Here is a 25,770-nt window from a genome sequence, read left to right as displayed (position 1 = left end):
ACATGCCGATGTAAGATGACATTAATGTTTTTTATCTCCAAAGAAAGACTGATTTTCTTGGAAGAGACCTCAAGATTTTGGTAGTCCATGCCTCCTTATTCAATTTCTGAATTAGACCAGGAATCCTGATGTAAAAGGGGCTGAATAACTTTTGCACTTTTGAAAGGTGATATTACAATCGTGAGATTACATTTGCTATGAGCTCATGTCACTCGAACAATTCTCTCATTAAGGTAACTCAATCCAGACTATAGTCATAAATTACAGGATAATAACGCAACTGTACTTGTCTATTAATTACAAAAAATTACCAGTACTGGTAATGTAGTAACTGTTCTACATATAGAAGTGTGTAGTGCTCTTCCACAGAAAAAATAAAGGTATCGTCATAGTATAAAGTACACATGATGATACCCCATGAAAGGACTAGAGTCTATTTTTTGTATGAGTTAATGAAAGCAGGCCAAAGAGAAAACGTATGACTCTGGAGAAACATCAGCGAAACCGAGTGAATAAAATCATTTATTCCTGATAATTTAATGGAAAATGTGGAATTTCACATACTAAGACAGTCTTTGTAACAATTGGGTCAAGTCATTTTTATTTGCATAGTGCTTTTCATAATAAACATAGTTTCAAAGCAGCTTTACAAATAATTATGCTATCATGTCTGTAATGTCTTAAATTTAGTTTAAAACGTAATGGGTCAACTAGTCGACTGGCAAACAAAGCCTTAAGAGATCTCTTAGCATACTTGGACCTGCCACACCCTAAATGAGAAGCATCACATGCACATACCATGAAAAATTACAAAATCATCCAACAAACTCTGTTCAGACTCTACTGACAGAGACGAGAGACACAATAAAAAGGGCAGCACTAGTGGGTTTGCAGCAAATATCTATAAAAGCTATCTATATTTTTACATTTTAACATTCGAAAGGACTCAACTTGAAGGTAAGACAATTCAGCTGTTGTTGCTTAATTATTTTTGCTGTCAACTCTCTGCTCAAAAATAGTAGTCACAAAACAATAATCAGTGGTGAGATATATGTTCAGATAAAATGAATTATTATGTATTTTTTCAAGATCAACCAATATTGTTGATTTTTTTTATCAATACCAAAAAACATAAATGCAATCTTTAAGTGTTCGATTACCAATATATAGAAATTATTTTAATTATTTTTTAAAAATATATAGAAATATTAATTTATTATTATTACTACTACTATTAATAATACTTAAGCATAATAATATATATTTTGTTATTAATGTCATTATATTTATGAAAAATAGTTCATGCAAACAATACATAAGTTGCTTCAAGGCAACTCAAGGCTCTGATGCTGGCATACAAAACAGTAACTGGGTCTGCTCCAGCATACCTAAAACATTTATGCAGAACTACATTCCCACCAGAAGCCTGCGGTTGGCTAAGGAACGTCGCCTTGTCATACCAAAACAAAGAGGCACCAAAACACTTTCCCGGAATTTCATCATACCACGTTGGTGGAATGACCTTCCCAACTCAATCCGTGAAGCTAACTCACTCTCTATCTTCAAAAAACGGCTAAAAACACATCTTTTCCAAAAGCACTTAACCGGTCACGAAATTTTTTTTTTTTTTTAAATAAAAAAATGTACATTTCTTGTTGGACTTAAATCTGTTTTGTATACTATTCTGATGATAGTGAAACTTTGTAGTATGGCACTTTTCGTACCACTGTCTCCCTAAGATGATTCGCTGATGTTCTTCCTCTTTTGTAAGTCGCTTTGGATAAAAGCATCTGCCAAATGAATAAATGTAAATGTAAATGTTGCTTTACCTATGAACACTGTTGATTCTTGTTAAATACACTGTTACAGGGTTGTTGGGTGATATTATTTAGATACCCACCATTCTTTAAAGACATTCTCTAAAGAACCGATAACCAATTAAGTAGAAAAGTTTTAATATCTGAGCATCAAATTGTTGCTAATAATACATTCCATGAAATTTGAAGAATGCTTCAATTGTATTTTGTCAAAACTAAAGCTCAATGTGTCAAAAGAGTATCAGAGAGACAGAATTTTGGTTTAATGTGAGCAAAATACAGAATGCAAAGATAGAGAAGGAATCTGGTGCCTCATGTGTCTTTATGAGGGCTGATCAAGGATCGGCTACCCATGTATTTTATTTGTTATGTCTTGAAATGAAAACCTGCCATTAGTTCAGCTTTGTCTGACAGGGAGGCTTTAAAATAATTAACAGTGAAATGTCTTTTAAATTTACAAAAGCTTTACAAGGCTCATATGTCTGGATTTGCTCAAAACACACACAGACACACACACACACACAAAACACCTTTTTCTACTGATTTCACTCATTAACAATTAATTCTACACTAATGTTAAACTGTGTACAAGTAACCAAAGTCCTTCTGCCAGGGCCCTCAGATTTCCTGTCAAAGAGCTTTATTTAGGTGTGATTTCGAGCAGATAATTATGTTTCTGTTTCTGTTATGCTTCTGTTATTTAGAAGGTAAACACTTTTGTCAGTAAAGAAGTGGAAAATTCAATCAAATAACCATGTATCTAGAGAGTTGCGCAATTTAGCCAATGAAGTTGATAACCACGCATCAAATGACTATGTTTAATTTAGAGTAGATGTGCTTATTGATGTTTATAATGGAGTTGTATGCCAGTATGAATGTCGAAGCACATCCTGGATTGTTAGACTCTCTGCAAAATGTTTCCTTGCATATTCTAAATCTGTGCGAGTCAGAGGGTGCTAATGTGGGACGTCCATCTTATTTGCTTCCTATAAGTACTATTGAGCTCTCAACCAATGATGCAATGGAGCTACGTAAGGACCACATCCCTCATTTCCATGTTGCACACAGAAAAGTACAAATAAATACATGTATAAATAAATAAATATATATGGGAATATACACTCACCTAAAGGATTATTAGGAACACCATACTAATACTGTGTTTAACCCCCTTTCACCTTCAGAACTGCCTTAATTCTACATGGTATTGATTCAACAAGGTGCTGAAAGCATTCTTTAGAAATGTTGGCCCATATTGATTGGATAGCATCTTGCAGTTGATGGAGATTTGTGGGATGCACATCCAGGGCATGAAGCTCCCGTTCCACCACATCCCAAAGATGCTCTATTGGGTTGAGATCTGGTGACTGTGGGGGCCATTTTAGTACAGTGAACTCATTGTCATGTTCAAGAAACCAATTTGAAATGATTCGAGCTTTGTGACATGGTGCATTATCCTGCTGGAAGTAGCTATCAGAGGATGGGTACATGGTGGCCATAAAGGGATGGACATGGTCAGAAACAATGCTCAGGTAGGCCGTGGCATTTAAACGATGCCCAATTGGCACTAAGGGGCCTAAGGTGTGCCAAGAAAACATCCCCCACACCATTACACCACCACCACCAGCCTGCACAGTGGTAACAAGGCATGATGGATCCATGTTCTCATTCTGTTTACGCCAAATTCTGACTCTACCATCTGAATGTCTCAACAGAAATCGAGACTCATCAGACCAGGCAACATTTTTCCAGTCTTCAACTGTCCAATTTTGGTGAGCTCTTGCAAATTGTAGCCTCTTTTTCCTATTTGTAGAGGAGATGAGTGGTACCCAGTGGGGTCTTCTGCTGTTAAAGCCCATCCGCCTCAAGGTTGTTGCGTGTTGTGGCTTCACAAATGCTTTGCTACATACCTCGGTTGTAACGAGTGGTTATTTCAGGCAAAGTTGCTCTTCTATCAGCTTGAATCAGTCGGCCCATTCTCCTCTGACCTCTAGCATCAACATGGCATTTTCGCCCCACAGGACTGCCGCTACTGGATGTTTTTCCCTTTTCACTCCATTCTTTGTAAACCCTAGAAATGGTTGTGCGTGAAAATCCCAGTAACTGAGCAGATTGTGAAATACTCAGACCGCCCGTCTGGCACCAACAACCATGCCACGCTCAAAATTGCTTAAATCACCTTTCTTTCCCATTCTGACATTCAGTTTGGAGTTCAGGAGATTGTCTTGACCAGGACCACACCCCTAAATGCATTGAAGCAACTGCCATGTGATTGGTTGATTAGATAATTGCATTAATGAGAAATTGAACAGGTGTTCCTAATAATCCTTTAGGTGAGTGTATAAATATGGAAATAAATATATTTGGGAATAAATAAATATAAAAATAAATAAACACATAAATAAAAAAATGAAACAATGCAAAATAAATGAATAAATAAATAAAAGTTAATAATAATAAAAATAAAGTTAATTATAAATACAGAAAATAATAAAGGATAAAAGTCATACAATAATACATTCAGGAATACATTTAATGAAAAACTAATTGTATTTGTTTTATCAAGACATTTATTCCATTATTTATTTTCTTATTATTACATTTATTTATTATTTTTGCAGGTTTGAGCCTCTATATACACCGGCAGCCAAAATTTTGGAATAATGAACAGATTTTGTTCTTATGGAAAGAAATTGGTCATTTTTTTCACCATAGTGGCATTCAACTGATCGCAATGTATAGTCAGGACATTCATAATTACTATTACATCCATAACACTCTTTTCCAATTATCTGTTGTCCAATGTCTGTGTTTCTTTGCCCACTCTAACATTTTCTTTTTGTTTTTCTGTTTCAAAAGTGTCTTCTTCTTTGCAATTCTTCCCACAGGCCTCTGAGTCTTCTCTTTTCTGTTGTACATGAAACTGGTGTTGAGCGGGTAGAATTCAATGAAGCTGTCAGCTGAGGACATGTGAGGTGTCTATTTCTCAAACTAGAGTCTCTGTTGTACTTGTTGAGTTGTACATCTGGCCTATCACATCTCTTTCTGTCCTTGTTAGAGCCAGTTGTCCTTTGTCTTTGAAGACTGTGGTATACACCTTTTTATGAAATCTTCAGTTTTTTTTGGCAATTTCAATCATTGTATAGCTTTCATTCCTCAAAACAATGATTGACTGATGAGTTTCTAGAGAAAGCTGTTTCTTTTATGCCATTTTTGACCTAATATTGACCTTAAGACGTGCCAGTCTATTGCATACTGTGACAACTCAAAAACAAACACAAAGAAAATGTTAAGCTTCATTTACTGATCCAAATAGCTTTCAGCAGTGTTTGATATAATGGCAAGTGATTTTCTAGTACCAAATTAGCAATTTATCATGATTACTCAAGGATAAGGTGTTGAGTGATGGCTCCAGGAAATGGGGCCTGTCTAGATTTTATCAAAATAACTTTTTTTAAATAGTAATGGTGCTGTTTTATTACATCAGTAGTGTCCTAAATATACTTTGTGATCAGTTGAATGCCACTTTGGTGAATTAAAGTACCAATTTCCTTCCGAAACAGTAAAATCTGTACACTATTCCAAAATTTTGGCTGCCATTTTGTGTGTGTGTGTGTATATATATATATATATATATATATATATATATATATATATATATATATATATATATATATATATATATACAAACATACATTCACACAATATACAATATACAATTGCTTTATAAGGATACACAAAACCTTCCAAAGCACTTTAGGGAATCAGGATGCTGAAGCAGCCCATTCACCAGCGAAGTGTCAAGCACCGTGGCAGTTTTTTGTTGCTGTGAAGATTCCACCCGCTGACTCGTGTAGTCGACGGCGAAGCAGTAAAGGGCTTCTAGATGAGCGATGCATCGCTTTCTTGAAGGAAGAAAATTTCTTCAAGAAAATACCTACTTTCATAGCGGACATCTTTGCGCCTAAAAGGGCAGGGCTCAAACACCATAGCCAATATTACAATATTGCTGTTATTGTAGAGAGGATTCAACTAGGTCATGTGGAAGGACACTCACCATATGCATTAGCACACAATGTCAAGTGTACAGAGTAGTAAGGGAACTCGGAAGCGTGGTTTCCTGTGGTGTGACATCAGAGTAATTTCATCTATAAATCCATATGGAAGTTGATATTCACCCATTTGCTCTAATCATCCACTAAACATTTACATAGTAAAAAATATATACTCTGAGTGTTGAAACGCAACCAATTTTTCTGTGACATGCATGAATGAATTGTGTTCTCTTTTCTGCCTCCATAAAGTAAAGCAGACATGTCTACAACACAATACAATGAGGTAAGTTGGGTTTTCTTGGATCTGAAAAAATATATATTTTAAATATTTTAAATTTTGCATGGATCTATAGACCACAACTATACCAATAACATCTCACATACTCATATACATGTCTTACTTCTGTAGGGGAATGTGTTGAAGCGTGTGGTAAAACTGCCACTAGTCAGCTCAGCATTGCAGCAAGCCTTTTCCACCTACATGGACGTGAAAGGTCACTATCCACTGCTCAGGTTTATGGGCAGTGTAGCCGAGCTGGGTATCCGCAGTGCATCCATGGCAGCCATGAAACAAGCAGCACCTCTGCTACAGAACCTAGAACCAGAGAGTGAGTCAGTCACATTAATGCACAAGGTATCTCTTAAGCATTGACATAGGTTCAGGTAAATCTAAATACTTCTCCTGAATTTTTTAACCATAAATTATTGCTTATGCCAGGACAAAATTTGATGCGAGGAACAGGCATACACCACAATTCAGGACAACTAAATTCATGACAAGGGTCTGGGAGTGTTCTGAAGTCACAACATGATGCAGGCATAAGATAATTAATTGCTCTAAGAATCTAGATTTGACAAGATTTATAAGAATAGTTAATAGTTAAAAATTATCATTCTCTCATCATTACTCACCCTTATGCCATCTCAAACTCAAATGACTTACTTTCCTCTGCAGAACACAAATATCTTTCAAAGGAGATCCAAAACTTTCAAGCTCCAAAAAGGACATAAAGGCAGTGTAAAGGTAATCTTTACAACTTGCGTGGTTAAATCCATGTCTTCTGAAGAGGAACTTTCAGTTTTGGTTGAGTGTGCTCTGTGCATGCGTTAAGCATGAGGAAGTGTAATCAAGCTTCAAATCATGTTCAAAGCAAGCAAACTGCAGATGTCAAATTATATAGTAAAAAAGGAGATTCATTTTGGTCTGTTCTCACCCAAAAACGATCACGTTGAAGATCAAAAGAAATGAATTAAACCCAGTTTTGTATAAAGTATCCATTCGTCATACTTGTTACAGCCCACTCCAGTCTAAGGTTGAAGAGGTGAACCAAGGAGTTGGAGTTCCCTTCTGTTCCAGCAATCAAAAGAAAAATAAAAAAAAAATAACAACCTGACAGTTTCCATAACTCATAAAACAGACATCCAACTCCCTACAACAAATATAATTCAATGGCTGTATAAACAAGCTTTCAACAATAGAAATCTCAGTCAAATAGATCAAGAACATTTACCTTTTACCAAATCACATTGAAAGTAAAAAAAAAAGGTTTGCACACATTACAGGCAAATAATGTACAATGTCAACATACCTTCATTTTCACCTTCATGCACTCTAGATAGTGCGTCAGAAACAAAATATTTTGCCCCTTTTTTACAGTGGATGTCAAGGTTGAATTCCTGTACTATTAGAGACCAGCGCATCAACCTCTCTGATTTGCGTTTGACATCCAAGCAATGAAAATGTGTGGCTGGTGTAAAGGACAATGCAACTAGCCCCTAAATACACTTCAAAGAAAGTTTGCATTTCAAAAACTTTGTGAAACCTTTCACGAAAAGACCTTACCTAATCCAAAAAATATACAGGCAAGCAGTCTGCAGATGCTCATGTAACAGTTTTAGCTGTCCCTGAACTGTGTGTCCAAACATAAGTTCAGCCGGACTGAACTCCAGTGACTTCTGTACCATTTCTCTTATTGTGAACATAAGCAACAGTAAACCCTCAGACCAATCTTTCCCCATTTCAACACAGTATGTACAGAGCATTGTTTTTAGCACTATAAAAGCACTTGACAATTGATGACTCACCCCTAATGCTTTTACTACCTGTTTAAACACTTTGGAGGTGAAGTTTTACCCTTGGTCATTTAGCAGGCTTATGAGGTGACAGACTTGTGCAACAAAACAACATTTGCCATCAGTGTATGTGGCCGCACAAGCATGATCAAATAAGACAGATAAATCATCAATTAAAAGCATTAAACTACATGAATAGTCTTAATTTTTTTGTATTGGAGTTTTTAAAAAGTTAAAAATAGGAAATCACAAAACAGGCCTATTCTTTCCTAGTAAAATCACTTGAATGCACATTACATCGCAATTGCAACTACTGACCACATAAGTAAGAGCATCCCAGGAGGACACTATTTGTGTTATACAAATGTAGATTTTACATATGATTGATATGGGCAGAAAAAAACAGTCAATAACAAATTGGAACATTGCAGGGGGAATCTGAGCCATATTTAGTGATCAGAATAGAGACTTGTTGTAGGCTTTTTTCATTTGGGCCAGTAAGCAACCAGCCAGTAACCACTCACCAGGGCTGGACTGGGACACAATTTCAGGCCGGGAAATCCTACACCCATCCAGGCCATCCTTTGCACCCAAATAAAATTTTGAAACACGGACAACCTTGTTTTTTAATTACATTTATTTCACAGTATGACCATAACATAAAAACATAAACAACCAACCTAGACGTAAAGCAGTCCTAATATCAAATGGGTCTGCACATAACGTACATACAAGCATTTACTCTAGAAGTCCAAAGTTGTTTCTACCTCTCTACTTCTCACTCATAAGTGTATATAAAAAAAGGAAATTTGTATTACCTTATTAAATGTATGCATCATCTTTCATGTCAAATTCTTACATTTGATCAATAAATTCAGCTATAATAATAAGACAATATAGGGCTATTACCCATCAAATTAAAAAATGTGCACTGCAATTACAACTGCAATAAATAATGTTATGAGATTGATGTTTTAAATAAATGTTTGAATATAAAAAAAATGCAATACTTAAACATTAAACTAAACCACCAATAGGTGGCGGCAAGTGACCGTCTTAATTAGTGAGTCATTCATACAAAAGATTAGTTCAAAACACTGAATCATTCAGTAACAAAACACTGGGCTGCTGTAGCTTTCCTTTGGAACTATTTTAGTTGGTGAAATAGAACAAAAACAGTTAATATGGTTTGTGCCTAAAATGTAAGTAACTTAATAATAAAAATTAACTACGCTACTTGTTTATTGAACAATAAATTCAATGTAACATTTTCAATCGTGATAATATTCAGCAAAACAGCTCCCTTAGTTGTGTTATTTTAAACTAAATCATATGCTATAAATAAAAAAACAACAATTAGAATTTTTACCTCAGTGCATTTCTTCTGTGAGTTTTCTGTGTGCACTCATTTGTTTTGATTTCTCCACGAATGTAACGTGAGACGGGCGCTACCGCTTACATTTGCTAGCAGTTCAATACTAAGTTAATGAAGAAAAAAGTACAGTATTTACAGATGAAACTGACCTGCACCTGAAGCCCTGAACAGGTCAGTAATTTTGCAACATTTTGCTGCTTCTTCTTGGAGTGCTTTCTTTTTTTTGTCCTTTCCCTCTCTGCTCCACCTGGCCGTTTTCTCTCCATCATCGAGTGCTGCTCGCATTTTCTGTTTAACCGTTTGTCTGAGGCGTAAAGTCGAATCGTATCTGTTAGCCAGTCAAGACTAACAGATTCATGATTTTATTTTTTTTATTGTTATTAATATTAATAATAATTTTATTGAATGACGAATTCAAAAATGATCACTGGTAAAGGTAGTAATATAAAATAATATTTTTTTTTTTTTTTTTTTTTAAACGCTGGCTGGCAACAGGCCAACTTAGTCGCCAGGCCAGCGGGAATTGTCCCGGTGCTCCCGATGGCCAGTCCGGGCCTGCCACTCACCCAAGCAACTGAAGAGCAATGTTATAAAAACACAGAGAACAGAACTTAGTAACAGCACAGCAACAGCCTGGAAACCACCTAGAACAGCCTAGCAACTGCTACAACACAGAAGAGTATTTACACTTGGTCACTTTTTGTGTTTTTGCTGATCGGATTGCTATCCTTGTAAATTCCCTCAAAGATGGATTCGGCGGATATAAATCTGATCACTTAAAACACTTTACTCTGCCCAAACAACACTACGTCAGCACCATACTACAGCTGCTACAGAGCATTTGCACAGGGCTCACATCGCACAGTAAATAATACAAAATGAAGAAAGAGAGACAGCACATTTGTATCATATAAATATTATTCACATATTTATGTGATGCAGACTGCTGACAAAATGAAATTAAATACTGAAAATGAGTGCAGCTTATGCGCATGACGCATCTTACCTACAACAAGCCCAGAGGGACATTTTTTTTTTTTATTAGATGCCTGAGTTTAGCATAATCACAGAAGTATTGGGAATTGAAGATCGGATTTATATCCTTTTGGCGGAGACACATTTATGTGACCAAGTATAAATGGAATGTGCTTTTTCAATCGGACGGCAATACGATCAGTAAAAACGCTTGAAGTGAACAAGGGTAAACACCCCCAGAGAACAAGATAGCAACAGCAAAGCAACAACCTGTCAACCACTGAGAGCAGCCTAGCAACTGCCTATCAATGTGCTACAAACACAGAGAACAACATAGCAACAGCATAGCAACAACCTGGCAACCACTCAGACCACACTAGCAAACACCTACAATATATTGTAGCAATGCACAACAACACAGAGCAGAACACCTTGGCAACTGCATAGCATGCCCCAGCAACCACCCAGAACACCCTCGCTTTGCTTAGGCAAGCACTATTCACATTTTCTTTAGAAAATAATTAGTAATTATTCTCCTGTTACTATCTGTTTCAGGTTAAATTAGTTTTGCAAATGTTATTGTTAGACATTTTCATCATGAGCACATAGTCATTATATACACATCGTACCTTGGTTAAATGTAAACGGTAACCACATTGATTAGCTTGAAACTTGACTGATCGCACATAACTTCATCATTATTTCACAACGTTTATAATGTTTAAGCCAAAATGTTTCAAATTAATTCAGACTAGTCAAAACAAATTCAAACTTACATGACCTTTTTCTTCTCTTTCCCAGTGGAGACGACGCAAAAGGCACTGTTCGACACGCGCTTCTTAGTGATTTTGTTTCAGATTCGTGATTCGAAAAACGAATCTTTCAGACCACTTTTTTAATCTTTTTGACCTATTCAAAGAAATGAAATGTAAATGATTCGATTCAAATTAATCTTTAACGTATCAGACATCACTATCGGCGATCCACGTGTAATGTAATTTTTTTCGGAGCTCAGTCGCAAAAGTAACATAAGGGTTGGGAGAAATTTATCCGAGTAAAAGTATTCATTTTCTCTTTAAAATGCAGGAAAGTAAAAGTGAAAATCAACAAAGTTGTTAAAATATTAAAAACCTATACTGAAGTACAGCAACAAAGTATTTGTACTTCATTACTATAAACTTCTGATTAAACCACTCAAGTCATATTGATCTTTATGATGCCTTTAATTCCTTTTTGGAGCTTAAAAGTTTTAGACCCAATTGACTTGCATTGCCTGGACAAGCACACATGATATGTCATTAAAACATCTTTGTGTTCTGCAGAAGAAAGAAATGTATCTGAGTTTGAGATGGCATAAAGGAGAGAAAATTATGAGAGACATATCATTTTTGGGTGACCTGTTCTTTTCTGAAGAATACTGTGAGAACTCTCTATTTGCTTATTTCCATTTAAAGAAACCAAAAAAACAATTATTCAGTCCTTTGTATTTGTAGGTACAGAAATGGTTGCTTTTGAACAAATCTACTGTATAATTTAACATCATGCATCTCTTTATGGTTTAATTTTGGAAAAGTGATTTAATTGTTTGTCTACCTTTGCAGTAGAGGCTGTGAACAATTTTGCTCTGGTGGGTTTGGAGCAACTTGAAAAGTTTTTCCCTATCCTCCAACAGCCCACAGATGAGGTGAGTGTGTAAGAGTGTGCAGTGGGCCTATGTGAATAATACAATGACACTGTTCCAAAAAGGAATTTCTATTTTTAAAGTTTCCTGCCCCACCGAATGGAATTGTGAAAATAAACATAGGGTGTTTTCTCAATGCAAAGAAAGCAAAGAACAGACTTGCAATTTTATGAAGACCAGTCTTGCCAAGCTAGCTAGGAAGAACAAACTCGGAAGGACAAGAGGACGTAGAATGCATCAATTGTGAGCTTTGAGATGTGCTTTGATCTTCCTGTTGTGCAATTGCCGTCCCAGCACATTTTAGCCAGAGAGAGAACTACAACCATTACCACACGTGACAGCATTATTATCATCACACCAGTGAGGTTTTGGAGGCCTGGTGAAACATTAAAAGAATAAAGTTTGTAAAAACTTGTTTCCTCCATGTGTTTATTAATTTGTTCCAATGATGCCCAGCAACCACTCTAACAAGCCATCAGACTTTTGCGAGTTTACAGCGGGAATCTCTTATGGGAAAACACAATGATAAATGTCCTTTGTCTGCCACTGTACCGGGTTGTTGCCCACAAGTCACAATCTATATTCGGACTGATCAAGAACACATCCGGGTAATTTTATGCATTCTCAGTACTTGCATTCTTGGGTTTTGAACTTCGGCAGTGTATAAGGACATTTAATGAGTCCACAAGAACGTAAGCACACAAAAGAAGGCACATTGAGAAACAGCTATTGCTTTCCCTCAATGTGCCGTTGATCGAACAAAAAAATAGTCCCACCCCCAATGCATGCCATCTTTTGAGTCGATTGTTGTGTTGAGCTAGATGGGTCGCCCAAAACAGGGACATTTTCATAGCGCCACAGAGACACAGTGTTTACGGATTTCAAGAAAATAAACCTACAAATGGCTTTCTTATAGTTGTCTATGCATATTAAAGGGTTAGTTCATAGAATAATAGTTTAGAATAGAATAGTTTATCCAAACATTATCCCATAATTTACTCACCCTCAAGCCATCCTAGGTGTATATGATTTTCTTCTTTCAGCCAAACACAATCGGAGTTATATTAAAAAATATTCTGGCTCTTCCATGCTTTATAATCGGAAAGAATGGTACCTTAGATTTTGAGGCCCAAAAAAGCGCATCCATCCATCAAAAATGTAATCCATACGGGTCCAGGGGGTTAATAAAGGCCTTCTGAAGCGTAGCGATTCGTTTCTGTAAGAAAAATATCCATATTTACAATTTTATAAACTACAATCACTGGCTTCCATGGCGCAATCTATTAAAATTGGTTGCTAGCAAACCAGATTTTGTTTTACATTCCCTAGCTCGGTTCTTAGAATTTTTGCGCTGCAACTAATGTTCGCAAGCGATTATTTGGTGCCTGGTCAAATTACGAGCACTAAATTTGTGGTTATTACAATGCCTTTTAAAACATTTTATGTAATATGTAAAGTTAAACTGTTTGATATATGTACTTTTTTATTTTAAGAGCCCTACCAACCTTTTGTTTATTTCTTCCAAACAAAGTAATTCGCACCCTGTCGTGTGTCTGTGTGGTTGTATTGATTTTGTTGTGTCACTTCTCATACTAACATGTTATATGATTTGCCTAACATCACCGTCCCCTTGTTGATGCCCTCCGTAATTTTCTCCCCTCAGGTGGTTGCTAATCTGAAGAATGCTTTCATCTCGCGGATAGATCATGCGCAATCTCGTATGAACGATGGGCTAGACAGAGCTGCAGACACATGGGACAAATTGTTGGAGCTCAGTTTGCGCCTCCTGGAGGCAGCTCAAAAAACAGCAACTGGGCGAGTTATCACCGCTGGCCTGGACGAGCTCATCGCTCAATCAGAGGAGGCAGTTGCTTACTACCTACCCCTGCCACCAACACTGCGTAAGCCATAGTGAAACCTAGTTAGACATTGTTGTTTAACATTCTCATGAAGCGAAGTAATAGGATTTTTGCTAAACAAATATAGTTTTACAATTCTTTAATGCACATGCGGATGTAACCACTAGAGTGCGCGATTGTTCTGCTGGTTATGGGGAATGAACACGGCCTTTTACTAATAGATGGAAATGGGCATATCGAGATTTATTTACTTCGTTTTTCATTCTATTTTCAATATAATTCTGTTTAATTTAAAGAAGTTGTATTGGCACAACCACTTTACACTTTCATTTTTCATTTTATAGGTCATGAGTGGGAGAGAAAAGTGCAGAGTTATGAAGATGAAGAGGATAGCGATGATGAAGAAGAAGAGCCTCGGATGTGGACACGTATCCGCAGTCTGCTGTTGTGTGTGTATCTGCAGCTGTACCACAAATTGATGAAGCTGAGACAACGAGTGGACAGCGTATTCCAGACAATGGAGGCAGCTGCTGAGACGGTAGGCCCTTGTACAAAAAAGTTACTCTGATCTGATCAACTTTATGTGATTATCAGGTCATGTCCTCAAACATGAGATCTAAACCAACAATTAAGTGATTTTTTTTTTTAAGATAATACTATCTGTCATAGAGAAAAAAAAGAAAAAAAAAGCATACTTGTCAACTTTGAGTTCAAACATAGGCTATCTAACTACATTTTGTCACACTGGCAAAACAGGGAACCATGAAAAATTCTGAAAGAAAAACAGATTTAGTTCCCAAACCAAAATGTACTACGTTTAGAAAGTGTTCACCCCCTTGTCACATTTTTGTTCCTGTTACAGATTCAGATTTTATCAAATTGAAAAATATTTTTCCACATTCATTAACAATAATAATGCAGCCTAAACTTTGCTTCGGATGGTTGTTCGCCTCCACATCGTGCATCGTGCAAATCGTATATTATATGGTGCTATGGAATATTCAATTCTGATTGGTAAATGGCGCCACCTAGCGGTCTGATATCTCTTGAGTAACAACTGGAATTAAGATTAGTCATCCAGGTATTGTGAGTCATCTGTTTCTCGGAACACTGTGCAATCTCTAGAAGTTAGCTCATACGGTAAGCTATCAAAAGAATCTTTCATGTCGATTTTATTTATTTGACAAATAGACTTTTTATTATCCCTTTATTAACTCACACCTAGCCATATGTTATCCCTAACATGGTACCCCAGTCAATATTTTGCATATTCCTTTAGCATAGTAGATGTCTGTTGTGGGATTTTCAACAATGCTTCAAAGCAAATTTGCTCCAACTCTACCAAATTAGGTGAAGAGCATCAACTGACAGCTGATTTTCTGGTCATATCACAGAATTTGAAATGAATTTAAGCCTGAGTTCTGGTTGGGCTATTCCAGAATTCCAACATCATATTTAAAGCCAATACCTCATGAAACGTCAGAGGAATGAATGTTTGTGTAAGATACAGAAACTGCCAGTATAAGGCACCATCCTTGCTATTCTTGGTTGGAAATCTCCATCCAAACAGCAGGACCAATATGATGTTTTATTTATGAAATCACAATTTCCATGATATTAATAGTATAATCGAACAAGTGAATATGAGGTTCAAAATCTTGTATGTAACTTATTTTATCTCAGGAAAATTAAATACCCAGTTCAGTCTGTTAAAAAAGGGAGCTAATCCTTATCAACTGATGTTTGTTAACACACATCAGAATAAATAAAGACTTGGAATATACATAAAGAAGACATGACTCACAAATCAGTAATGAAGAGTAATTTGCTGCAATATAGTCATGGAATAAATGTGGCTACAGACATTTCTGGAAGAGTATAGAGACTAAACCATGTACACTGATGCGGTGATATCGCTGTCTACAGCAAGTGGCTCTTCATGTGCTTCTTAAACCACTGCCACATTTCCTTTTGTATGGGTTTGAAGTTAAAATAGAGTCTCTACGTGCCGTGTACCATGCTACAGCCATTTGCACTGCTCTGCCACCCGGAGGGCTTCCTGTCCAGTCCGTAGACTCGCCCACATAGAATAAATCACTGCAATTACTTGTTCTAAATCAAGACCCCTGAGACATACTCAGGCATGGAATGAAAGGGAGAAAAAAGTTTCAAGATGTAGCACAACTTTTGGTTAGCTGAGTTGAAAACATATTATTTATGGCCTTTCCCTTTTCAAAGAATTGGAGCTACCAGGTTAGATTTTACCTTTCCCAAAGTTTTAAGCATAATTGATTTCATAAAACTTATGTGCACAGTATTTTACATTTATGCTTTTAGTCAAAGTAGTGGATTTATCACCTCTGATTTTAATGTCGTTGTTGTGAATTTCTTCATTATAGAGTTAGTATTCCTGCTAGACATCAGCATTAAATCTAGCCTAGTAGAGAATTCTTTTATTTACTCAGAATGACTATAAAAATAACTAATGCAACATTTCTGATTATGTAAGAAGAAAACAGTTTGTGTGTGTGTGTTTGTGTGTGTGAGCGTGTATTTATCACTTTGTGGGGACCAAATGTCCCCATAAGGATAGTAAAACCTGAAATTTTTGACCTTGTGGGGACATTTTGGCGGTCCCCATGAGGAAAACAGCTTATAAATCATACTAAATTATGTTTTTTGAAAATGTAAAAATGCAGAAAGTTTTCTGTGAGGGTTAGGTTTAGGGGTAGGGGTAGGGTTAGGTTTAGGGGATAGAATATAAAGTTTGTACAGTATAAAAACCATTATGTCTATGGAAAGTCCCCATAAAACATGGAAACCAAACTGTGTGTGTGTGTGTGTGTGTGTGTGTGTGTGTGTGTGTGTGTGTGTGTGTGTGTGTGTGTGTGTGTGTGTGTGTGTGTGTGTGTGTGTGTCCAAAAATCAGAGACACACAAACAGAGCCAGGCTGCAGTGTGTTTGGGATGGGAGTGCTTGTTTAGAAAGATAATTGTCATGATTGAGCTTGAACTCCATTGGGATCTACTGCTACGTGCTGTTTGGCAGTGACTGCTCGGTTATAGACCCACCAAATACACAACCAGCCCTGTACAGCGAGAGAGTGAGGAGATGCTCTAACTATGCTCAGGGGTGGACCGAGAAGAGAAATTGGCCCGGGATTTTACATAGAAACTGGCCCAAAGGTTGTTGGGGGGGTTTGTCGCTGTACTTTTAGTTGTTGAGGGGGAGGGGTGTCGCTGTCCTTTTCTGCATATCACTTTGCCATGTTGTGGCCCATTCTGCATAACGTGGTGGCTCATTTCAGATTATCATGGACCAGTCCACCCCTGATCGGCCCCAAAGTGTGTTTTGTACTTTGTAGTCAGTAATCATTTTCAGTCAATTTGCAATCAGCTTGACCAATATGAATTTGCATTTACTAGCAAAATGTAGCTGGTCATCATGCTGATCAACCAACCATGGTCTTTCAAATAATGCTGCTCGACCAAGTCTTGCTTGTTAAAGAAATATTCCGGGGTCAGTTCAATTGACAACGCTTGTGGCATAATGCTGATCACCACAAAAAAATATTTTGACTCATCAAAAAATGTGAATGAGAAATTTTTTTGGAGGGTTTAAAGGCAGAAATGTGAAGCTTAAACTTGTATAAAAATCATTTACGTGTACATTAACTCTTCTGTTAAATCTAATTATTTTGAGCTGTAAAGTTGTTTAAATCATTGTAGGGTTTTAGAGTTTGTTGTAAAATTGTCTGTTACTTTAAACAGAATAGGTTAGTAAGCTATTTTATCACACTAAATTAATGTTAACGCGTGTTATTTACGTCTTGTGGCTATACTTTTGAAAGAGTGAGTATTTTAACATTTATGGGTTGGCCCCCATTCACTTCCATTGTACGTGCCTTGTTGTAACCCACATTTTTGCTTTTATTTTTAAGAAGAGTAGTAGGTCGAAATACATTTTTGGGTAATCATTACTATGCCACAAATGCTGTCAATTGAGCTTAACTTGAACGGAACACAGAGTATTCCTTTAAGCTGTTTTAGAAGCCTTCTGGTAACATCATTACACCAGCATCCAAAACAGACTCAGCCTGCTCCGACTCTGAACTTGACCCAAAACTGTCAAGTTTGTCAGGTCCCATCTGACTCAGATAACAGACCTCTCCTATGGAAATGAAATGTTCTGTCCTTCAAGACACCATGACAACATACTGATACATGATAGACTTGTTAAAGTGATGCCCAGACAGGGATTGTGTATATAAATATATACACTTACCCACCACTTTATTAGGTACACCTATACACTTATTTATGCAATTATCTAACCAGCCAATCATATGGCAGCAATGCATTTCATAAAATCATGCAGATGCAGGCCAGGAGCTTCAGTTAATGTTAATGTTCACATCATCCATCAGAATATGGAGAACATGTGATCCAAGTGATTTCAACCGTGGCATGATTGTTGGTGCCAGACAGACTGGTTTGAGTATTTCTGTAAACTGAGTCTGCAGTGGGCACAGGTTCACCAAAACAGAACAGTTAAAAAGACTGTAAAAAGTAGGTATATATATATATATATATATATATATATATATATGTCAGAAAATTAGGACCAAATAAATTGAGAACAGAAGACTATGTCCTCTGTCTAAAAGTTAATTTTGTTTGTTTAGTGTAAGAGAGAGTGGAATAATTTAGGATAGTAGGTCTAAAAGAATGTAGGGCTGTCTCTTTTGTTTGTGATAATATTCAATTGACCTTAATGAACTGTTGTGACTTTAAAGTTCTGCATATTTCTTGCCCTATATGACCTCTTGCTCAAGTGTGACTTGCCTTTGTGTCATGGTCCATTCATATATGTATTGCTGTTCACTGTTTAATTATGGTGTCGTTGTGTTTCTCATTTTCAGGTGTATCATTGTCACTTCTCCTGATCTGGTATTTTGTAATTTGTCTCATGTTCAGGTGGGTCTCATGCGGCTGATGGAGATGGTAACATCTCTGCTGCAGCTGCTTCTGACATTTTACATGTCTCAGGTGCATCGCATAGAGGAACAAAGATCTCTGCTCATGGCTCAACTTGCCTCAGGTATACGGGCACTGAAGGGTCTGCCTCCTGTACAGCAGATGCTGGATCTACCTGCTCAGGTACGCAATATCATGAGTGACCTGCTGGAACTGGGACAGATTCTCATACAGCTGCTCATCAACACTACCCCACTCTATGACCTGGTGAGAATGCCTAAGCAAACACAACAATCTAGCACCTTGTTTAAAAATACACCTCTCTTGAACCTGTTTATAAAGAATTAAAACTCCAGAACTTAGTAGGAAAAAACAGTCTAAAACCAGGAGTACACCAAAGTTTTGACCTCTTTGGGTGTTACTTAAAATAAGGCAGATTAGTGGCACTAATTTTCCAGTTTCCGCAGCATTACGACCATGCTTTCTTTACCAAAGCCATCAATCTCTGTTTAGAACACGTCTGTGTTTGTGAGATAGATAGACACTTATTTAATTCCCATAAAAATAACTTAATAAAAATTCAAGGACAGTAAATCTGCTTTCATAATAGATGGTGCTGCATTATCACCTGTCCTTATTTATTCTCTTACTGTGTGTGCCTTTTGGGGAATTTTTTCAGTTTTCTTTTAGCATGGTGCCCTTTCATATCTTACTTTAATTTCAGATTGGGTACATACTGTAATGTTTTCAGGCCATTTTATATTTTAATTAAATTTCACTGACAAATAAAAACTGTAGCAACTTGAAAACACATCTGGGCTGCATATTCCAAAAGCATTGCAAGCTTAAGTTGATTGTTGAGACCATTGGCACCAATGGTTTCTATGATCTACTTAGCTTACAATGCTTTTGGGAAATGCAGCCCTGTTCGGTTCAAGACTGGGTTTCAATGGGTTTGATTTTGAGTGGTCTGAAATTGCTTTTTTTTTTTTCTCAGGTTGTCCTATTTCACCAGATTTTTAAGAGGTTTATTTGCATATAAATATTCACACAGCTCTTCTAAGCAGAGAAATGCCAGTAAATATGCAGTACACCATTCATTGAAAATGCACAAGTAAAGCCAAAAACGTTAAATGGCAGGCATGAAGCAGTTTGTGGTTTTGAAGTTTCCTGACTTAAAGGATTATTCTGGGATAAATATAAATTGAGCTTAATCAACAGCATTTGTGGCATAATGTTGATTACCACAAAAATGCATTTTGACTTCAAGGTCAAAAATCAAGGTTACTTACAATGGAAGTAATATTTTGGAGGGTTAAAAGGCATAAATGTGAAGCGTATAAATGTTTCTTTTTGTTTTTCATGACTCCACATGCTGAAGTGTCCTTGGGCAAGACACTGAACCCCAAGTTGCTCCCAATGGCAGGCTAGTGCCTTGCATGGCTGCTGTAGCGCCATTGGTGTATGAGTGTGGATGGGTGGTTGGGACACAGTGTAAAGCACTTTGGTAACTTCTAATGTTAAAAAAATTGCTATATATGTGCAGACCATTTAATAGCTGTCATTTTTTTTACATCATCCTGGCATCGAAGTTGTAAAATTGTATCTAACTTTACAAAAATAGGTAAGCAATTTTATCATGCTAAATTTCACAACATACACATATTGTTGCTATACTTTTGAAACAATGAGTATTTTTACGTTTGCGGATTGGCCCCATTAACTTCCATTGTAAGTGCCTCATTTTTGCTTTTTTGTTAAGGAAAGGAGGGACTAATTAAAGGATGAATTTTTGTGGTAATCAATATAATGCCTGTAGATTGAGTTTAACTTGTATTGAACCTGGAATATTCCTTTTAATCTAATATGTGGCATTGTAAAGATATCATGTGTATACTATCTAGACCATCAGGCATTACAGTTTGATTAGTGTGTAAATATTCCAACTCATAGTCGATATTATGTTCTTCTTTCACAGGTGAAACAGGTGTCTGATCTGGATGCAACCAATAACCCAACATCAGATGAACTTCCTGATAGTCCATCCAACCGGGTCTCTGCAAACAGCCTCTTCCTCAAGGCCATGGATGGTCGTCCACGTCGCCGCAAGAGCCTTTACACCCGTTCTCGACGTGGGTCTGCCAGCGGCCCTCCAGTCAGCCCAGCTCTGTCTCCAACTTCTACCACAGTTCCAAATGGCCGTAAGGGCAGTTTAAAGATAGATACCCAGATCTCAGGCCCTCCAGAACTTGACACAATGCCTGTGCCCACTGATATGATCCGCCGCCGTTCCTCAACCGCTGAGGTTCTGCTGGCACCTATCATGCAGTTAGTATCACAGAGCCAATGAGCATTTGAGTTTTTGAGCTCTGTCTCTTCATCTGAAGACCAGGTCATTCCAGTGGAGGAAACCACAGAACATTAGGTTCCACTCTTTTTTAAGATTTAACACATAAATGTAATCACAAACACAGAATAGACAGCTCCTCTACAGCCACTCCAATAGGTCTAAAAAAATAAATACAAAAATTCTACAGTAGGTGGTGAATATACTATTTTAATAATTACAGGTTAACTTTAAAAAATATATCTTTAGCTTAGCATCCAGTATGCTCAGGCATTTCAAAAACTAAAATTAAGCATTGATTAGCCATGTGTACTAAAGCCTGAAAAAACTGAATTTAGTCCAGTGCAATGTACCATTTTGTCACAGCTGCTTTAATATGCTTCCGTCTGATATTTCAGTGAGATCTGGAATGATTGCTGGGGGTTGATTTGTTACTTTAAATGACTTGAGACAACAAGCTGAAATGAGAGAGCATAAAGTCTATAAATATGATTCTGCAAATATCGATATGTAATATGCTAATATATTTCTATTCCTTGGCTTCACCTAATAAAAGGCCAGCATGCATATATAGTTTACACACATGACTGAAAGAGGATAGTCCATGTAGGTTACAGAGTGGAAAACAAAGTGAACTGCTTAAATGTTCATAATTTCATCAAATTGAATTTAATAATATTAAAATAAAATATGGAAATTTTGGAATTGTGATGGAATATTATGAAATTTAAATGCATAAATCTTAAGTAGGCTAAAATAGTTTGGGTTTTTTTTATTGAAAAGTGCAGGTGTCATAACTGGTTTGAACAGAACATTGGAATTAAAATGGAACTGGAAAAATCTTTCAGTGAGATTCTAAACTGCACTTTTAAACTGGTGCAACATGTATGGGTGAATTCTTACCATTTAGATGCTTAAGTTTGACATGTTTTATTGTTTACACCCAAATCCTCACAGCCTTAAGCTCATGTATTGCTTTTTCTGAAACAAATGTAATAAAATGCTTTATCAAATGTTTCTGTTGTTTTGATAATTTGAGTGGAGAATAGCTTTTAAGCCACAATACTTGTCACAAAGTAGTTTCATTTTCCTTTATTGAAATCATTAATCTATCGTTAAAGATCAAACAATATACAAAAGTTAAACATAACATGTTTTCATGCAAAAGTTAAAGATCCAGGCATATTTCTCTTTGTACTGTACGCATTCATGAACTCGGATAACAGCCTGTTATCACCGGTTAGTAAACTGTACTACCATCAACCTCTACTAACTAGAGTGAAAGAAAAAAAAACATGTTCTGGAAATTACAATATATACATACAATTTCTATATACATTTTACTACATTTAGTTACCCTCAATAACTTCTCACTCTCAGATGAGACTCTTCAGAGGCGGACAATAAAAGGAGAAAGTCCATTCCTCTACTTAATGTATCTTAGATCTGGAGCAGAAGCTCACTTAAATTCAGCTCCATCTTATCTGTTCAGGGCTGAAGGATCACACTTTCAGAAATTACAAGGACTCCAGCTGGACTGTCTCTTTTCATTTATTGCACATACGCTAACCGACTTGCATCAAGGCCCAGGATCACTTATCTTCAGCAGTCCCCTCACTGCCTTGCTGAAACGACTTTTCTTCACTGGAAGGCTGGGCCCTGAACTTTTAACCTGCCATCAACGTTATTCTTTTTACCCTTCATTTAGGTTTATTAGACAAAAGCAACCCCTTCTGTCCATCCCCAGACCCCGTCAGTCCGAGTTGTCTTCTGAACTATTAGTTGCTCTTCTACCATGAGCGATTTGATCAGCACTAATATCATCATTATCAACTCAGCATGGCATCTCAATTCTCTACTCCCATTTCTTCCCAAAAACTGCAGACACGCTCCTGACTATGCCCTTGATTCCAGCCATGCCTTTTTTCAGTGCTCTGGACTCCCTGATGAGGTCTAGAATTTCGTGAAAGACCAGCAGTACACCGTGGTAGGTTTCAGCCGCGGAGATCTCGAAGAAGCTGCAATCTGCGGAGAGGGCGAACAGTCTGCCCTCCTCGCTCGACACGGCTCTCTGGTGCTGCAGGTCTCGCTTATTCCCCACGATTATGATCGGAGCAGACGTGGAGAGCTTTCTGGTCTGGCGGATGAGCTGCACCTGTTGCCGCACAACTTCGAAGCTGGAGCGGTCACAGATGCTGTACACAAGGATCACACCATCTGCCCACTGAAGCTGTTTGTCACTGATGGATTTGGTTGTTTCGCAGCTCTGGAGATAACATAATTCAAGGGGTAAGGGGCTGTTCACATTGAATGCACTTGTGTGCCCATCCACACGGTTTTTAAAATAAAAATTTAATCATGTGCTACACGGAGGTCTGTCGCACCATATTTCTTTTTAGACGCATCAAGATACCCACGTCTAGCTTTCAGTGCAGGGATACGTTCTGTGTGAACGAACCCTCAGCACTGTTCCAGGTTAAAGGAACAGTTCACCCAAAAATTCTCTCAGCATTTACTCACCCTCATACCATCCAGGTTTTTAGAAGAATATTTCAGCTCTGTATGGTGAACAGAAATTTGAAGGTCCAAAAAGTACATAAAAGGTAGCATAAAAGTAATCCCCAAGACTCCACTGCATATCTTGCCATTGCAGTCTCTAGGCATGATCGTAATTTCAAGCTCAATTACACTCACCAGTACTTGACGCATGTGCGAAACATGCTAGGAAGTGTAATCGAACCTCAAATAATGATCTCCAAGGTGACTGCAGATACCAAGATTTAAAATGAAAAAGGAGTTACATTTTTGTTTGTTCTCACCCAAAACAAATTGGATCACATCAGAACACATTGACTAAACCACTGGAGTCTTATGGGTTACTTTAATTCTGCCTTTGTGCTTTTTGGACTTTCAAAGTTCTGGCCACCATTTACTTGCATTATATGGATCTACAGAGCTGAAATATTCTTTAAAAATCTTCGCTTGTGTTCAGCAGGAAAAAAAAAAAAAAGTCATACACATCATGGCATGAGGGAGAGTTAAAATGCGTCTCGAGACACCAGCGTTCTGTTCAGTTCGATACGCCGGGTCATGCTTTTGGCCACATCACACTACAAACAAATGTGCCAATCAAACACCTCGTAACACATGCGACAAAATAAGACATCTTACCTGTGGATACAGAGAGTCCCAAATATTTAAGTAAATATCTCGCCCATCAGTTTTGTCAATATGACTGTATATTGATTCTGAAATAGAAAAGTGACATTAAAAACTATACAGAATATTACAAAGTATTGTCTGCAGTTTCAGCACAATCGCAATTTACGTACCAATATCCCCGTATTCCCCGATGAATCTCCTGGTGAGAAAACGCACCGTGAGCGCTGCAAATAATAATAATAAAAAAAACTATTATCATTCGCAAGCCTAACTTGTCTTACAATACATATCATCCCATTTCACAAGGTCGAATCTTTTCGTTTTCATTACTCACCTGACTTCCCAACATTTTCCGCTCCAAGAAGTAAAACGTTCGCTTCCACTTTGTGCTGGTTACCATCCATAGCTTTACTGCCTAGTTGAGGACTCGGTTTGACCAGGACAACCATTTCACCTATTTCTCCTGTAAACTTCTGCTCTGTAAGCTCAACGCATACAGCCCCAACTATATACACAAGTAGTGGGTGGAGCTTATGGAAGTTGAGTCTACTTCGAACCAATCGGAGAACAGTGCTTCTGTGCGCAATTTAGAAAACAAACAACATAATTCCCCTGACAGGAAGCATCAGGACAGCTATTTTAAACAGCAAGGTTGTTTTGCCTCAAACGTTGGATATGGAAACGTGCATAAAAATCTAAACCAGCCTAAGCTTTAAGCAGGTCACCCACCCTGCTCAGTTGGCTGATTGTAGAAGGGTTTTGAGCACGATTAAACTGGTCAGGCTGTGAAACCGGCTTTAACCAGCTACTGTATTGCCAAAGTATCCCTTCTATTGTTTCAGGGCCATTTGTGACCCGGGACAGGTGATTAATTATTTATAAATACTGCATAGATTTTTGTACATGAACCAAACTCGACTTGGTCAAGACCATCACAACAAACTAAATGAAAAAGAAAATGTAGTTTTGTATATAAATGTTTAAAATAAAATTGTTCCATCCATTATCTTAACAGTTAAAGTACGTCCTGCATGGGAAGAACCAGATGTTACCTTTCCAGATGTTAAGATGCTTTAAATAGTTTTTGTACATTTATGAATCATATTTGACCTAAAAATATTCCAAATGATAAAAAATTTAGCCCCAAACCCAATTTGGTTCTCTAGCCTCTCCACCTGCTCTGCTGGATTTGCTGCATTTTTCCCACAAATTGAATACTTTTCTCTCAAATGGGGTTTACATTTATGCATTTGGCAGACACTTTTATCTAAAGCAACTTAAAGAGAGTGCACTTATTATAGGGACAATCTCCCCCGAGCAACCTGGAGATAAGTGCCTTGCTCAAGGACACAATAGTGGTGGCCATGGGGATCGAACCAATAACCTTCTGATTAACAGTTATGTGCTTTAGCCCACTACGCCATGTTTACCAACATGAGTTTCTATAATA

General features: G+C 37.3%; 2 protein-coding genes across 2 annotated transcripts; one reads left to right on the top strand and one right to left on the bottom strand.

Annotated features, from left to right (window-relative positions):
- The first annotated feature begins 831 nt into the window (after window positions 1-831).
- Window positions 832-22,088, top strand: LOC127657503 (perilipin-2-like). The gene is made up of 8 exons (XM_052146315.1): window positions 832-957; window positions 6,122-6,155; window positions 6,282-6,480; window positions 11,897-11,979; window positions 13,640-13,877; window positions 14,180-14,373; window positions 18,812-19,078; window positions 20,790-22,088. Exons 2-8 carry the CDS (start codon window positions 6,132-6,134, stop codon window positions 21,159-21,161), a joined length of 1,377 nt encoding a protein of 458 aa, XP_052002275.1. The 5' UTR covers window positions 832-957; window positions 6,122-6,131; the 3' UTR covers window positions 21,162-22,088.
- Window positions 22,089-22,247: 159 nt separating this feature from the next.
- Window positions 22,248-24,843, bottom strand: LOC127657504 (ras-related and estrogen-regulated growth inhibitor-like protein). The gene is made up of 4 exons (XM_052146316.1): window positions 24,655-24,843; window positions 24,491-24,544; window positions 24,330-24,406; window positions 22,248-23,424 (listed from the first exon to the last, which is right to left on the bottom strand). Exons 1-4 carry the CDS (start codon window positions 24,767-24,769, stop codon window positions 23,014-23,016), a joined length of 657 nt encoding a protein of 218 aa, XP_052002276.1. The 5' UTR covers window positions 24,770-24,843; the 3' UTR covers window positions 22,248-23,013.
- Window positions 24,844-25,770: the final 927 nt, after the last annotated feature.

The sequence above is a fragment of the Xyrauchen texanus genome, chromosome 17 (assembly GCF_025860055.1).
Source record: "Xyrauchen texanus isolate HMW12.3.18 chromosome 17, RBS_HiC_50CHRs, whole genome shotgun sequence".
Taxonomy (NCBI): Eukaryota; Metazoa; Chordata; class Actinopteri; order Cypriniformes; family Catostomidae; genus Xyrauchen; species Xyrauchen texanus.
The sequence above is the reverse complement of the archived record's forward strand: the minus strand, read 5'-3'. Positions and strand labels throughout refer to the sequence as shown.